The following is a 16,294-nucleotide window of genomic DNA, read 5'->3' as shown; positions in this document are numbered from 1 at the left end:
CTCCTGGAATCGAGCCCCGCATCGGGCTCTCTGCTCAGCAGGGAGCCTGCTTCCCTTCCTCTCTCTCTGCCTGCCTCTCTGCCTACTTGTGAAATCTGTCTGTCAAATAAATAAATAAAATCTTCAAAAAAAAAAGAAATAAGTAACTAAAGAGAGCATATTATACATTATGATGAAAATACTTTAGATGCAGAAATAAACCCACACATATGTGGTCAATTACAACAAAGGAGCCAAGAATATAAAATGGCAGAAAGGACAGTCCCTTATAAGTGGTATTGAAAAAACTGGATAGTCACATGCTAAAGAATGAAACTGGACTTTTTAATATGATAAACAAATATTAGCTTAAAATGTTTTAAAGACCTGAATGTACATGAAACCATAAAACTCCTAGAAGAAAACACAGGTAGCAAGCTCCTTGATATTGATTTTGGTGATGATTTTTTGAATCTGACACTTAATGTAAAGGCAACAAAAGCAAAAACAAACAAGTGGGACTACACCAAACTACAAACCTGCACAACAATGGAATCATCAACAAAATTTAAAAGTAACCCCATGAATGAGAGGAAATATTTGCCAACAATATATCTGATGAGGGGTTAATATCCAAAATATATTAAGAATTCATTTAACTCACTAGCAAAAAACCCCAAATAATCCTAGGCACAAGAAATTAATAGAAATTTTCCCAAAGACATTCAAATGGCCAATGTGTACATGAAAAGGTACTCAATATCACTAATCATCAGGGAAATACAAATAAAAACCATAAGGAGATATCACTTCACACATGTTAAAATGATTATTATCATGGGGTGCCTGGGTGGCTCAGATGGTTGGGCATTTGCCTTTGGCTCAGGTCATGATCTCCAGGTCCTGGGATCAAGCCCTGCATTGGGCTCCCAGCTCAGGAGAGAGTCTACTTCTCCCTCTCTCTGCCTCTTGTCCTGCTTATGCTTTCTCTCTTTCTCAAATGAATAAATAAAATTTTTTTATAAATAAAAAATAAAATGGTTTTCCTCAAAAAGACAAGAAATAACAAGTGTTGGCAAGAATACGGAGAAAAAAGAACCCTTGAACACCATTGGTAAAAATATAAAGTTGTGCAGCTCCTATGGAAAACAGTATGGAGGGCGAGGTTAAAAAATTAAAAATAGAACTACCATATGAACCAGCAATTCCACTTCTGGGTATATAGGCAAAGAAAATGAACACACTACCTCAAAACTATATATAATCCACCCATGTTCACTGCAGCATTATTTAAAATAGCCAAGATATGGATACAACCTAAATGTCCACCAGTAAATGAACAGATAAAGAAAATGTGGTCATATGTAGACAATGGAATATTATTATGCCATAATAATGGAATATTATTCAGCCATAAAAAGGAATGAAATCTTGCCATTCATAATGACATGGATGGATCTTGAGAGCCTTCTGTTAAGTGAAATAAGTCAGACACTAAGACTATTTATATGATCTCATTTATATGTGGAATCAAGCTTACAGATGTGGAGAACATACTGATGGTTGTCAGTGGTGTGAAGGGCTGAGTGAAATGGATGAAAGGGGTCAAAAGATACAAACTTCCAGTTTTAAAATCAGTAATTCCTAGGAAGGCAATGTACAGCATGGTAACTATAGTAAATAATACTGTATTACATATTTGAAAGTTGCTAAGAGAATAGACCTTGAAAGTTCTCATCATAAGAAAATATAAAGGTAACTATGTACGGTGATGGATGCTAACTAGACTTACAGCAGCCATTTCGCAATGTATACAAATATTGAATCATTATAGGGTACACCTGAAACTAATATAATATGTCAATTATATCTCAATTAAAAAAAAGAACTTGGAATAGGTATGGTGGAAAAGGTGTTGTGAAAGCATATTTGGAGGTTGAATCACAAATTTTTTGGATGAAATAAGCATGTATTTTTAAATCAACTGCATCTTTTTGTTTCCCAATTTAAAAAAATTCTTTTTTCTCCTCAAAAGACACCAATGTCCTGACAAAAATACCTAGCAAATTAGCATTAGTTTTGGCATACCATAGGAACAAACATGCACTGCCCTATCACTCATCCCCTTCATTGTTTTACAAAACCTAATGAAGTTACATTTCGGGCTTCACAGATTGCATTAAAAATGTCCTGCGGGAGAAAAACGTGAGAATTGTTATAATATCTGCCGACTCCTTAAGTGTAGCAATAACTGTCATATCTTAACAAATGAATAAGGCAGCAAAATATTCCCCCAGTTCTTATTTTGATTTTAAAAATGAAGTTTAAAATAAGTTTAATTTCCACACAGATTTTAATTACAGAAAAAAAATTTTATCTTGCTCAAATCCAAACTAGACTTTGTTGACCCATACGCATACTTAGTAGGCAGTCCCAATGTAAACTTCTGCGAATCCCATTCAGTCTATAAGCTTATTCTCAAAGAAAAGGAAAAGATCTTACCCACTAAACATCCTACACACCATGGACACAACACTGAATGGAGTGTGATATGCTTACCTGTGATATACAGGCTTTCCTGATGAAAGCTTTTGGTCACTTTTAGTTTCCTCAAAAGGTATGGAAGCTGGTAATGGGCTTTTTTAAAATTAATTTATTTCACAGAGAGAGAGTGTGTTATAAAGCACAAGCAGGTGGGGAGGGGCAAAGAGAAAGGGAGAAGCAGGCTCCACACTGCGCAGGAAGCTCGACCTGGGGCTCAGTCCCAGGATTCCAGGATCATGACCCCAGCTCAAAGCAGATGCATAACCGACTGAGCTACCCAGGCACCCTGGGATTTTTCAAAACTTTATGAAGTGGGAAGGCGATGACTTCCTTAGACATGGATGCATACAAGATGGTTCTTAGTGTTACAAGCTATATGAGATGTGTTAGAATACCAGCCTGGCATAAAATCTTGTTCTTGAAAGGCTGGACAATAAGAATGTACTTCTTTAATTTTTAAATACATTGAAGAGGAAAATAGAAAGGTTGCAGTAAAAAGAGAATTTACGTGCTGTTTCTCTGAAACAATTTGCTAATCTGTGAATCTTAGGGGGAAAAAATGAACTGACTATACCTATGACTCATATTTTTGGGAAAAGACTGCTTCAGAACTCAAAAACTGTAATTAGAAAAAGGCAAGCAGTGAAACAGGACCTTCTCAGACCTTTATTAAAATTGAAATTTATTTATAATTCAACTTAGATTTCAAAATGCAAATTACCTCTATGCTTTCAACCATGTTCCCTAAGGAAAAAAATATATACAACTTCTGACATCCAATGTGATTTAGAGTGCTTAAAAATGAGCATTTTGGGGGCGCCTGGGTGGCTCAGTGGGTTAAGTCTCTGCCTTCGGCTCGGGTCATGATCTCGGGGTGCAGGGATTGAGCCCCGCATCCGGCTCCTTGCTCGGTGGGGAGCCTGCTTCTCCCTCTGCCTCTGCCTGCCTTTCTGCCTGCCTGTGTGCTCTCTCTTTCTCTCTGACAAATAAATAAATTTTTAAAAAATGATGAGCATTTTTGAAATGGGCAGCCTATATGGTGAATTAAACATGAAAAGAAACTGACTTCTAGGTACCTGATCTACTAGAAGACACCTACAGAAACAAAGCTAATGAATGTTTTTGGAGATCTGCAAAATAATTTCTACAAGCCTAAAACCCTGCTGTGTCTAGTTAAAAAAAAAAAAAAACAAACAACAACAACAGGTATGTCATGTTCAAATGCTTTGTAGGAGATCTTTATGGATGCCATCACAATAGACTGACACCTGAATTCAGGAAATGTGGCTTGATAAAGCAGAGCTTCAAGACAAAAGGAATTGTACATTGGCTCTATTCCATTTTTCTGCTGCTTAAAGGAAGGATATCTGAAAGGCTGCAAGCAATACAGAGAAGTATAATTGGAAAATGAAACAGAAAGGGCCAAAAATATATCTGACCATATCATAAAACAAAGAGAATCATGTTTTATTAAAAAAGATTTTTTAAATTAAGTTCAGTTAGCCAATATATAGTACATCATTAGTTTTTGATGTAGTATTCAATGATTCATTAGTAAAAAGAAAGAGAGAGAGAAAGAAAGAAAAAGAAGGAAGGAAGGGAGAGAGAAAATACTGTCATTGTTATTTTTTATTAAATATAGGGCAAGCTTAATTTTTCCTATATTTATATTCCCCTTTTGAACATTCTTACATTTATGAATCTGAATAATATACAATAAGATAGCCTGCAAAATTTAAATATCCAGTACAGACTTTTTAAAAAGAGGTAAATATAAATTGCTATTTCAAGGGAAATATTAAAAAATACTGTCATTATAAATTATTGTTACATTTTTGCTTATATATATTTTCTTAATTGGTTGTACACACTAGTAACTAATAGTGTTGTTTTACTTAAATAATAGTATTTATATAATAAAAATCACTAATACATAATATGTAATTTTAAATAAATATCTATTTTACACATTTATGTGAAAATAATATATGTTTAAAATTATGTTACATGTTAAACTATTATTCCTTTTTTTTTTTTTGGTCTGATACACAGTCTAATATGGCTGTGTGTTAACTCTGTAAAAAGTTGGTCACCCTAGCTACACCTTCCCCCTAGTATCCAAGCTTCAAGTAAATCTGCCAAGGAGTTTCAGTATTTATATGCCCCAAAAGGAAAGGGGGTGAGGGTGGAGAGCCTCTGCTCCCAGGTTATCCTAGGTGGGCTCCAATATCTTCTAAAACCAGGGAATATCACCCAGGTATCCTCAATCCTAACCAGGACTGCTTAATCTCAAAATAGTACTCATGAACCCCACAGGAGAGATTCTAGAGAGGATAGTTCAAAAGACTGGACTGGAGTCCTTACAGTGCAGCAAAAAGGAATAAAAGATAGCCTGAAAGAATCTGGTGGCATTAATATAACAATGACTACTAACATTATTTTAAACCAGAAATGTATGAGACAATCCAAAGTGAACAATCCAAATGAACTAGTCAAATTTTATGCACTGGAATTTCTACTTTTATATTGCCTAATCTGGGTACACTTTTTGTATCAAAGTTGATATAAATGTCAATGTCAATGTTGATATATAAAAAGTACAGAAAAAACTTCTACTGTCTTAGATTTTTAAAATTTTTACAAATAAAACAAAAACATGCTTTTGGTATCAGTTGCTTTGTAACCTAGCTTGGAACCTATACTTTGTGAATTTTTTCTCTCACATATTGTCTTTGATTAATAAAATTTGAAAGACACTAACCAGATGGAGCCTTGTGCCCATCATCAATACTTCCAAATTCTCCCTTCTTCTGCAGGCATGTAGGAGGATCAAACCCCTTTTCACACTGGCAGTGATTTAAATTGTTGCAAACCTGGAGTAATCAGAAAATAGAACAATTGTTTTTTAGAGACAAAGACGGTTTTCATTAGAGACCAATGAATATTCTATACTTACTCAACAGAGAATTTATTTCAGAGAATTTATTCATTTAACTTAAATAGACAAATTAAATAAATTTTCACAAATTTTCTCTCAATATTGTCCATACTTTAGAAAGTATATTTAGCTTCTTTTGACAAAGGAATTTTTAAAAAAATTCAACTCTTTCCATAGCCAGACCCAAATACTATCAATTACCAGTAACATGCCACTAATTATCATTTAGTTGCCAGTTTCACAGAACAGCCCAGACTCTGAATTAACAAGCAAGACTAGAAAAAATTTCTAATGACCTTTGTTTACCAGTTTCTACCTTCTTTCTGTGAAAATAAGATCATTTTTGTTATATAACAATACACGCTGCATATAGCACATCTACCCCTTATATTTACCCCTTATATTTACCTTATATTTACCCCTTATATATAACACTTCATACATCCAGAATCATCTTAAATGTTTCTACTTTATATTCTCTAATAAATAGTTTAGCAACATTTCTTAAGAAAATAAGATTGAAGTTATAAATTATAGACTCTTAGATGACACCAAGCACCATGAAAATCATCTTAATATTTTTTTTTTAAATCTCAAAACCATTTTATAGCATTGTTCAAAGTATCTTGCTAAAATGAAAATTGAAATTACTTACTCCGTGGCTATTGCAATAAGTAGAGTTGCACTCCTCATCTGTTATCTGATGTTGAACTTTTACACACACAAATTTGACACAATACTAAAAGCAAAAGGAAGTGAAGAATAGTCACACAATCAGATTGTGTGTATGGATAATACATAAGCAAGAGAGTTTCAAAATTCATATTATCAAGAATTGACATAAAAAATACAAAAAGTATAAGGTAATAATTTGAAACATTGAAATAAATGTGAAATAAGCTATAAGCCTTCAGATTTTAAAGATGTAACCATATGTGAGAAGTTAGTTTTATTTTCTTACCACCTAGCACTAGTAGTCCACTTAAAAAGGGAAATATCTGGAAAAATAATTTGACTAGTTCCTGAGTTCCAGAACTATCCAAGTCTTTAAAGATTTTATTTACTTGCTAGAGAGAGAGAGAGCACAAGCAGGGGGAGTGTCAAGCAGAGGGAGAAGCAGGCTCTCTGCTGAGCTGGGAGCCTGATGGGGAACTCTATCCCAGAACCATGGATACATGGGATCATGGGATCTTGACCTAAGCTGAAGGCAGATGCTTAACAGACTGAGCCACCCAGGCATCCCTCCAAGAAGCATTTTAAAAATACCTATGCCCAGGATCCATCTGAGACATTTCTATCAAAATCTCTGGGTGCAGGGTCCATATGATCATTGGAGCAACTAAGGTTGAGAACTATGAGGTGGGAGATTGGGGTCTTAAAATCATGGGTATGAATAGCACAGGAAGACAGCTCACTATTCCATGAGAAAAAACTGATGAGAAGGAGAACAGCAAGAATAAAAGATAATTATATGCAGTAATAAGGCAATGAGAGACTCCCAATTATGAGGTGGCTAAAAGGCCTCCAAATAAAAAGAGTATTTAATGTGTGAATTTACACTGTTCTAATTTATGGAATTAATTTTTGTGACTTTTTCCTAATTATTGAAAAAAATTTCAGTAAATTCAGTACTTTGTCAAAGAGTTTTATTTTTTGAGTGAATTTTGTCTTTGGATCATAATAACAACCATGTATGCAAAAAGAGAAGGACCAGGACCCTGGAAAAAAATGATATGAGCCAATATCCTTTAGAATTCAAGGGGAGAGAGACCTCAGATCATAATTATATTCCATGTGCTTCCAGATGAGCAAGATGTGATAGAAACTTTGGGTTTTTTTCATGGACTATTTTTAAAATGTATTGTATAGAAATAAATTTGAATTTAGCAAGCACAACTTGTGACTTTCTCTCAAAAAGATATGTCAGAAAAGGACAAATATCATATGCTTTCACTCGTTGAATTTAAGAAACAAAGGGGAAAAAAGACAACTAAAAACAGGCTTTTACAGAGAACAAACTCCTGATGCCAAAAGTGTGGAAGGGAATGGGGGAATGTACACCTGAAACTAATGTAACACTCTATGTTAATTATACTTGAATTTAAAAATACAATAAAATAAAAAGTTTTAAAATATTTTAGTTAACTTTCCATTGTAGCTCTTGGAATTAATAATTCATAGAATTAATTAGAATATTAAGCTGTTATCAGATATATTACTTTACTAAATGTCAGAACTTTCTAATAATCTAAAAATTATTTTATGCTATATTATGTGTTAATACTGTTTTCCTATTTCTTTCTTTTGAAATTTTTATTTAAATTCTAGTTACTTAACATATAGTGCAATACTGGTTTCAGGAGTAGAATTCAGTGATTCATCACTTACATACAACACCTAGTGCTCATCATAATGAATGCCCTCTTATGAGGCTGCATGAGTGGCTCAGTCAGTTAAGTGTCCCACTCTTTATTTCAGCTCAGGCCATGATCACAGGGTCCTGGGATCAAGTCCTGCCTCAGGCTTTCTTTTCTCCCTCTGCCTTGCTCCCTCCACACTACCCCTACTCACATGCATAGTCTCTCTCTGTCTCTCTCTCTATGAAATAAATAACTCTTAAAAAGAAAAATAAAAAACCAGTGCCCTCCTACTACCCATCACCCATCTAGCCAATCTCCACCCACTTCCATTCATCAATCCCCAGTTTGTTCTCTATCTTTAAGAGTTTCTTATGGTTTGTTTCCTTCTTTTATTTTCTCCCCCCATATGTTCATCTGTTTTGCTTCTTTAAATTCCACATATGAGTGAAATCATATAAACTTCTCTTGTACTTTTCTTATTTCACTTAGCATAATACACTATACCTCCACTCATGTCATTGCAAATGGCAAGATTTCATTTTTTTTGATGGATGAATAATATTCCACATTATATATCTACCACATCTTTTTTATCCATTCATCATTCGATGGACATTTGGGCTCCTTCCATAGTTTGGCTATTGTTGATAATGCTGCTATGTTAGGGAGCATGTATCCCTTTAAATTCATATTTTTATGTTCTTTGGGTAAATACACAGTACTGTGATTATGAGATCATAAGTTAGGTCTATTTTTAACTTCTTGAGAAAACTCCATATTGTTCTCCAGAGTGGCTGCATCAGTTTGCATTTCCACCAAAAGTGCACAAGTGTTCCTTTTCCTCCACATCCTCTCCAACACTTGTTTCTTTTTTTTTTTAATTTATTTATTTAACAGACAGAGATCACAAGTAGGCAGAGAGGCAGGCAGAGAGAGAGGAAGGGAAGCAGGCTCCGCTCCAAGCAGAGAGCCTGATGTGGGGCTCGATCCCAGGACCCTGAGATCATGACCTGAGCTGAAGGCAGAGGCTTCAACCCACTGAGCCACCCAGGCACCCCTCCAACACTTGTTTCTTGAATTTTTTTATTTTAGCCATTCTCACAAGTGTGAGGTTGTATCTCATTGTAGTGTTGATTTGCATTTCCCTGATGATCTCTGATGTTAAGCATCTTCTTATGTGTCTGTTGCCCATCTGGATGTCTTCTTTGGAGAAATTTCTATTTATGCCTTCTGCCCATTTTTAACTGGATTATTGGTTTTTAGGTGTTGAGTTGTATAAATACTTTATATATTTTGGGTACTAATCTTTTAACAAATATGTCATTTGCAAATACCTTCTCCCATTCTATAGCTGACTTTTAGTTTAGTTGGTTTCCTTCACTGTGCAGAAGCTTTTAATTTTGATGTAGTCCCAACAGTTTACTTTTGCTTTTGTTTCTCTTGTCTCAGGAGACATATCTAGAAAGAAGTTGCTATGGCCAATGTCAGAGAAATTATTGCCTGTGCTCCCCTATGGGATGTTTATGGTTTCCTGTCTCACATTTAGGCCATTAATCCATTTTGAGTTTATTCTGTGCATGGTGTAAGAAAGTTGTCTAGTTTCATTCTTTTGCATATAGCTGTCCAATTTTCCCAAGACCGTTTGTTGAAGAGACTTTTTCCCATTGGGTATTCTTTCTTCCTTTGTTGGAAGATCACCATATAATTGTGGGTTTACTTCTGGGCTTCTATACTGTTCCATTGATCTAAGTGTCTATTTTTGTGCCAGTATCATGTTGTCTTGATCACTACAGCTTTGTAATAAAACTTGCAGTCTGGAATTATACCTCCAGTTTTATTTTTCCTTTTCAAGATTATTTTGGTTATTCAGGGTCTTTTGTGGTTCCATACAAATTTTAGGACTGTTTTTTTCTAGTTCTGTTAAAAAAAAAAAAGTGCTGTTTTGATAGGGACTGCATTAAATCTTAAATTGCTTAGGATAGTATAGACATTTTAACAGTATTTGTTCTTCCAATCCATGAACATGGAATGTCTTTCCATTTCTTTGTGTCATCTTCAATTTCTTTCATCAGTGTTTTATAGTTTTCAGAATACAAGTTTTCACCTCTTTGGTTAAGTTTATTCCTAGCTACTTTATTATTTCTGGTGCTACTATAAATGGGATTGTTTTAATTTCTTTTCTACTGCTTGATCATTAGTGTTTAGAAATGCAACAGGCTTCTATACATTGATTTTGTATACTGTGACCACACTGAATTCATTTATCAGTCCTAGTAATTTTTTGGTGGAGTCTTCAGGGCTTTTTTTTTTTTTTTTCAGCGTAACAGTATTCATTGTTTTTGCACCACACCCAGTGCTCCATGCAATACGTGCCCTCCTTAATACCCACCACCTGGCTCCCCCAACCTCCCACCCCCCGCCCCTTCAAAACCCTCAGGTTGTTTTTCAGAGCCCATAGTCTCTCACGGTTCACCTCCCCTTCCAATTTCCTTCAACTCCCTTCTCCTCTCCATCTCCCCAGGTCCTCCATGTTATTTGTTATGCTCCACAAATAAGTGAAACCATATGATAATTGACTCTCTCTGCTTGACTTATTTCATTCAGCATAATCTCTTCCAGTATATAGAACATGTCATCTGCAAATAGTGAAAGTTTTACTTCTTCCCTATCAATTTGGATGCCTTTTATTCCTTTCTCTTGTCTGATTGCTATGGCTAGGACTTCCAGTACTATGTCGAATAAAAGTGAGAAAAGACATTCTTGTCTCCTTCCTGACCATAAAGGAAAAGCTCTGTTTTTCCCCATTGAGAATTATATTACATTAGCTGTGTGTTTTTCAGATGTGGCCATTATTATGTTGAGTCATGTTCCCTCTAAACCCACTTTGTGAAGGGTTATCATGAATGGATGTTGTACTTCATCAAATCCTTTTTCTGCATCTATTGAAATGATCGTACGGGTTTTATCTTTTATTTTATTGATGTTATATATCATGTTGATTGATTTGCCAATGTTGAAAAACCCTCGCAACCCAGGAATAAATCCCACGTGATCATGGTGAATGCATTGTTTGATTTGGTTTGCTAACATTTTGTTGAGGATCTTTGTTGAGTTGTTCATCAGGAATATTGGCCAAGTTCTTTTGTAGGGTCTTTATCTGATTTTGGAATCAGGGTAATGCCAGGCTCATAGTATAAATTTGTAAGTTTTCCTTCCATTTCTATTTTTTGTAAAATTTTGAAAAGTATAGGTATTAAACTTTCTTTTTTTTAAGATTTTTATTTATTTATTTGACAGAGAGGAGGAAGCAGGCTCCCCGTCGAGCAGAGAGCCCGATGCGGGGCTTGATCCCAGGACCCAGAGATCATGACCAGAGTCGAAGGCAGAAGCTTTAACCCACTGAGCCACCCAGGTGCCCCTAGTTATTAAACTTTCTTTAAATGTTTGGTAGAATTCACCTGTAACACCATCTGGTCTTGGGCTTTTGTTTTTTGGGATTTTTTTGACTACTGATTCAATTTCATTGCTGGCAATGAGGTTGTTCAAATTTGCTATTTCTGGTGTCTATTTTTGTGCCAGTACCATGGCAGTGGGCTTTCTGGTTCAACTTTGGTAGTTTATATGTTTTTAGGAATTCATATTTTTCTTCTAGGTTGTCCAGTTTGTTTACATATAATTTTTTGTAATATTCTTTTATAGTCCCTTGTATTTCTATGGTGTCAGAAAGTCATGCACACACAAAAAAGAAATAATTTAGGACCAAAAAATTATAAAATAGAATTTATAGGAAATATTTTAAAATGGCACAATAATCAAATAACAATTTATTATGATTTTGAGTTGAGCCAAGACAACATAGACCTATTTCTTTAAGTGAAATAAGTCAAGCAGAGAAAGACAATTATATGGTTTCACTCATATGTGGATAGCACATAGGACCATAGAGAAAAGGAGGAAAAACCGAGGGGGAAGAAATCAGTGAGGAAGACAAATCTTGAGAGACTCTGGACCCTGAGAAAAAAACTGAGGATTTCAGATAGGTGGGTGTGGGGAGATGGGATAGTGAGGTGATGGGTATTAAGGAGGGCACATGTTGTGATGAGCACTGGACATTATATGCAACTAATAAATCGAATACTACATCAAAAAGTAATGATAAACTACTATATGTTGGCTAACTGAACATAATAATAAAATAAAAACATAAAAACTTACACTAAAAAAAGAATGAATGTTAGGCAAACTTTGGTGTATTCGTGTAATGGAATATTTCAACACTAAATATAAACCATTGATACATGTGGCTTTCTAGATAGATCCCAAGGATGTTATGCTGGCTGGAAAAAACTAATCTCTGGAGATTTTTAGATAATTCTACTAATATAACATTCTCCAAGTGACAGAATTATAGAGATAGAGAACTGATTAGAACAGAGCACTAGGTATACAAGGGAAAGGTATGACTACAAAATGAATCCATGACAGAATTCCATTTTGGTGGATGGAACAGTTTTGTATTTTGACTGTGATGGTGGTTCTATGGTTATACATGTTATATAATTGCACAGAACTACACACAGACAACACACACACATACACATTCTAATCTAAATAAGGTTTCTACCAAAGTCAATTTCCTGTTTTTTATATTTTACAGGTTAAAGATATTAAGACAATCTGGATGTAGGATAGACAGGACCTCTCACGTATTTTACTTTCCATTAAAGTATAGTTACTTCAAAATTAAAAAGTTTAATTAAAAAAAGACCACCAATAACTGTGACTAATTCTGTGTAAACAAATTCTGTGTAATGGTTTTCCTTCTTTATATTTTTCTCCATTTCAAAAATTATTCAAAGATATAGTATCTTTATAATTTATATTTCTATTAATTTCATAATATTAAGACAGTGAAAAAATGCTATAACACAAAAAATACTGGAAATACAAGTTCTGAAATATAAAGAGAATTTATCTCTAGGTGATAATACTATGAATGATTTTTTTTCCTTTTCTGTATTTTCCAGTCATTTTTGATGTGTGTGTATTATTTCAAAATGAAAAATTGTATTAATTTTAATAAATCAAATAAAATTCAGCCAGAAAATATAAAATAAGGAAGCACTTTAGAACTGATGTAAATTAATCACCACAAAATGTGTTAAGAAAAAAAAAGTGCAAAAGCATTTATAGTATGTAATACTACTTTTTGTTTAACAAAGGAGGTATAAGAAATGTACATATCTGCTCCATTGTGCAACAAATAAAAGGTAAGATAGCTAAAACTAAAAAACTACAATAATAGAAACTAGTAATGAAAACTAATTTTTTCTCTACTGGGAGTAGGGGAGAGAAATGAGAATGGATAGAAGATTTACAGGGTTTACAGGGATGGGAATGGATAATTCTCTGAGTATAACCATATATAGTTTTGAATCTTTTTAAAAAAATTTTTAAAGATTTTATTTATTTGGGAGAAAGAGGGCACATGTGAATAGTAGTGGGGGGTGGGTAGGAACAGAGGGAAACACACAAGCAGATTCATACTGAGCACAGACCCAGTCTCAAGGCTCAATCTCACAACCCTGAGATTACAACTTCAGCTAAAATCAAGGGTTGGGCACTTAACTGACAGAGTCACCCAGTTGCCCTTATAGTTTTAAATATTAAAAATCATTTTATATTTCGTGTATCAGAAACTAAGCTAAAATAAAATGAACAGGACAGGGAGAAATCCAAGAAACTTACCATTTTTCAAATGAACAATCTAACCACATTAAGAAGAAAAATGAATAAACCCCAAATAATTCTTGAATAAAATATTTTTACATACACTTCAGGCTATGGGCAAGAAGAATTTCACAGTGGAGTGAGCTAGCAATTCTGAGATAGTTTAATGTGTACTCCAAAGACATCCAAGGATGGAATTTATATAGATAACTGTCAAAGAAAGTGTCAAAGTATATCACTATCATAGAAAACAGTCAAAAATATGAAAAGATACGAGGCTAGAATGAAACCTATATTGTGGATTCAATTTGAAAGTATAATTTTGACCTCGTGCTTTGTAATGTAGATATGCATATATAGAAATATATATATAAGATATGAGTGTGAGTATATATACATGTATACATATATTCATGTATATGTATCTATATGTTTTCATATGCTTGAATCCTATGTAGATATAGATATACATTTCCTAGCTCTGTCTATTGATGGGGCCAAAAGTGACACTCCCAATAGCAGAAAGGAAAATTAATACCTAGATCTTGGTTTCTAAATACTATTTCCCATTTCGATGAACCAGGGTTCCTTGGAGAATGGCTGATTTTAGGAACTGGGGCAGGAAACATTCAGTATCAATGTAGAACATCTTGTGATTCTAGGAAGTAAGGAAGCACTCAAAAAGAAAAAAGGAAAAAAAAAATCTCACAGTGTTAAGAGTTTGCCAAAGAGACACCAGTTGACTGGCCAAAGCTAGAAAAACTTGAATAACGAAATCAATAAAGTAGTACTGGATTATAACCCAGACCATAATAACATAAATATCCAAGAGTCTACAATGTTACAAATAAATGACTGAATAAATAAATGGAGAACAGACAAACCTTTGGTGCAGAGGAATTAAAAATAATTTATATAACTACTGAGCCCCCAAGAAAGTGAAATATAACTTCCTACTTCTTAAGTATGGGCTATGCAAAGTAACTTCTTTCAGGGAAGTACAATATGGAAAGGGAAGTAAAGAGTAACTTAACAGTGAGAAATTTGACAAATATTACCTCAGGCAGGTGATCAAGGTTAACATCAACACTTGATAATGATATGATGAAAGATACTTTACCTCTGAGGTCTTCCTCCCAAAAATACATAAACCCAGTCTAATCATAAGAGAAACGGCAGACAAATCTTAATATGAGGGACATACTACAAAATACCTGACCAGTTCTCAAAACCATCAAGGCCATCAAAAACAAAGAAATTAGGAGAAACTGTCACTGTCAAGAGAAGTCTATGAATACATATTTGATAAATGTAATATGGTATTTTGGGTGGAATCCTGGAAAAGACATTAGGTAAAAGAAATCTGAATGAAGTGTGGAATTTATTTAATATAATATATAAACATTGCTAATTCATTAACTATAACAAATGTACCATATTACTATTAGATGTTAATAACTGGGAAAATTGGATATGTTGCTTATGGGCAAGAGTTATAGTATGTTCTAAAACTGGATGTGGTGATACGTTAATCAAAAACAATGAATTGTATATATCATGAATGACTATTATAGTAAACAATATTTCAACAAAGCTGTTTAACAATGAATTGTTTGGTGTATTGTAAAAAATAATTGTTAAAACACTTGAAATTTTGTAGTTCTAATTACCATCTCAGGACCACACACAGTGCCATCTTGTACAAATGTATCATCTCTATCTTCAGGATTTTCATATGTTGTCCATGAATTTTTAGGTAACTCTTCATTGGGTCGAAATGTAGATACACATATTTCGTCTTGGACATGTGTATAAATCACAGATAAATTTGCACGTGATATTAATGTTTTGTGTGGCCAGGCACAAACTAATTTTCCACATAGAAGATTACTAGAATCATAGGGCAGAGAAAAAAATTCTCCTATTATTTACTGAAATAACATAGATTTCTGATATACCTAAGTTTAAAAAAAAAAAGTTTTACAAATTTAACTCCAGGTGTCAATATTCTCTCAGAAAACTTTCTGAGCACACTAATTTATGTATGATGTGGCCATTTTTGTTCTGTGAGTCTATGTGCTAAGGGAAAAATTAATGATACCTGCAACCTGACAGCCCTGGCCTGTCTTATATTAGCTTCTTAAATTTGAGCAAATCACCAGTCTTCAATTCTTTCATTAGTAAAATAAAATAAATAATTCTCACTACAAATATCATTGTAACATTATAGGCACTGAATACATATCATTTGTAGGGGGTGGGTAATACTGTTCAGTTCAGATCATAAAACAAAGAAACCTGTGATAAACTGCCATATATTCTAGGATCTTAGCAATATATAGCCTATATCCCAAACAAAATTATAAATTTCTAAATACATACGGATAACTGCAAAAATCTCGGCCACAGTTTCCATATCTATCTCCTCTTGTATTTACTTCATCATAACAAGCAAATGGACCACCTCTAGAAGCTAAAAGAAAAAAAAAACTTTTATAAATTACAGTACATAATTCCAATAATCATTGTAGAAATAAACTCACTTTGGAAATTAATAATGTGACAGCTAAGGAGGTTTATAATTACCTAGCATTAAAAGGTTGCTCAGGTAGCTTTGGGGGAGGCAAGATGACAGAAGAGTAGGGACCCCATTTCAATCAGTCCCCTGAATTTAGCTGGATATCTACCAAACCATTCTGAACATCCACAAAATCAGCCTGATATATAAGAATATATATCTAGA

The 16,294-nt window shown here is 33.9% G+C and overlaps 1 protein-coding gene across 4 annotated transcripts in view; it reads right to left on the bottom strand.

Annotated features, from left to right (window-relative positions):
* The window catches only part of LOC125092772 (disintegrin and metalloproteinase domain-containing protein 5-like), a 180,485-nt gene that overhangs the window by 34,219 nt on the left and 129,972 nt on the right, over positions 1–16,294 (bottom strand). For all 4 annotated transcript variants that reach the window (XM_047717149.1, XM_047717152.1, XM_047717151.1 and 1 more), the window contains 4 exons: positions 15,934–16,024; positions 15,222–15,441; positions 6,117–6,200; positions 5,285–5,396 (listed from right to left, as the gene is read on the bottom strand). In XM_047717149.1, coding sequence (XP_047573105.1) covers positions 5,285–5,396; positions 6,117–6,200; positions 15,222–15,441; positions 15,934–16,024 — 507 coding nt within the window. The remainder of the gene's footprint in view (positions 1–5,284; positions 5,397–6,116; positions 6,201–15,221; positions 15,442–15,933; positions 16,025–16,294) is intronic.

The sequence above is a fragment of the Lutra lutra genome, chromosome 2 (assembly GCF_902655055.1).
Source record: "Lutra lutra chromosome 2, mLutLut1.2, whole genome shotgun sequence".
Taxonomy (NCBI): domain Eukaryota; kingdom Metazoa; phylum Chordata; class Mammalia; order Carnivora; family Mustelidae; genus Lutra; species Lutra lutra.
Note: the sequence above shows the minus strand (reverse complement) of the source record. Positions and strands in the feature narration are given on the sequence as shown.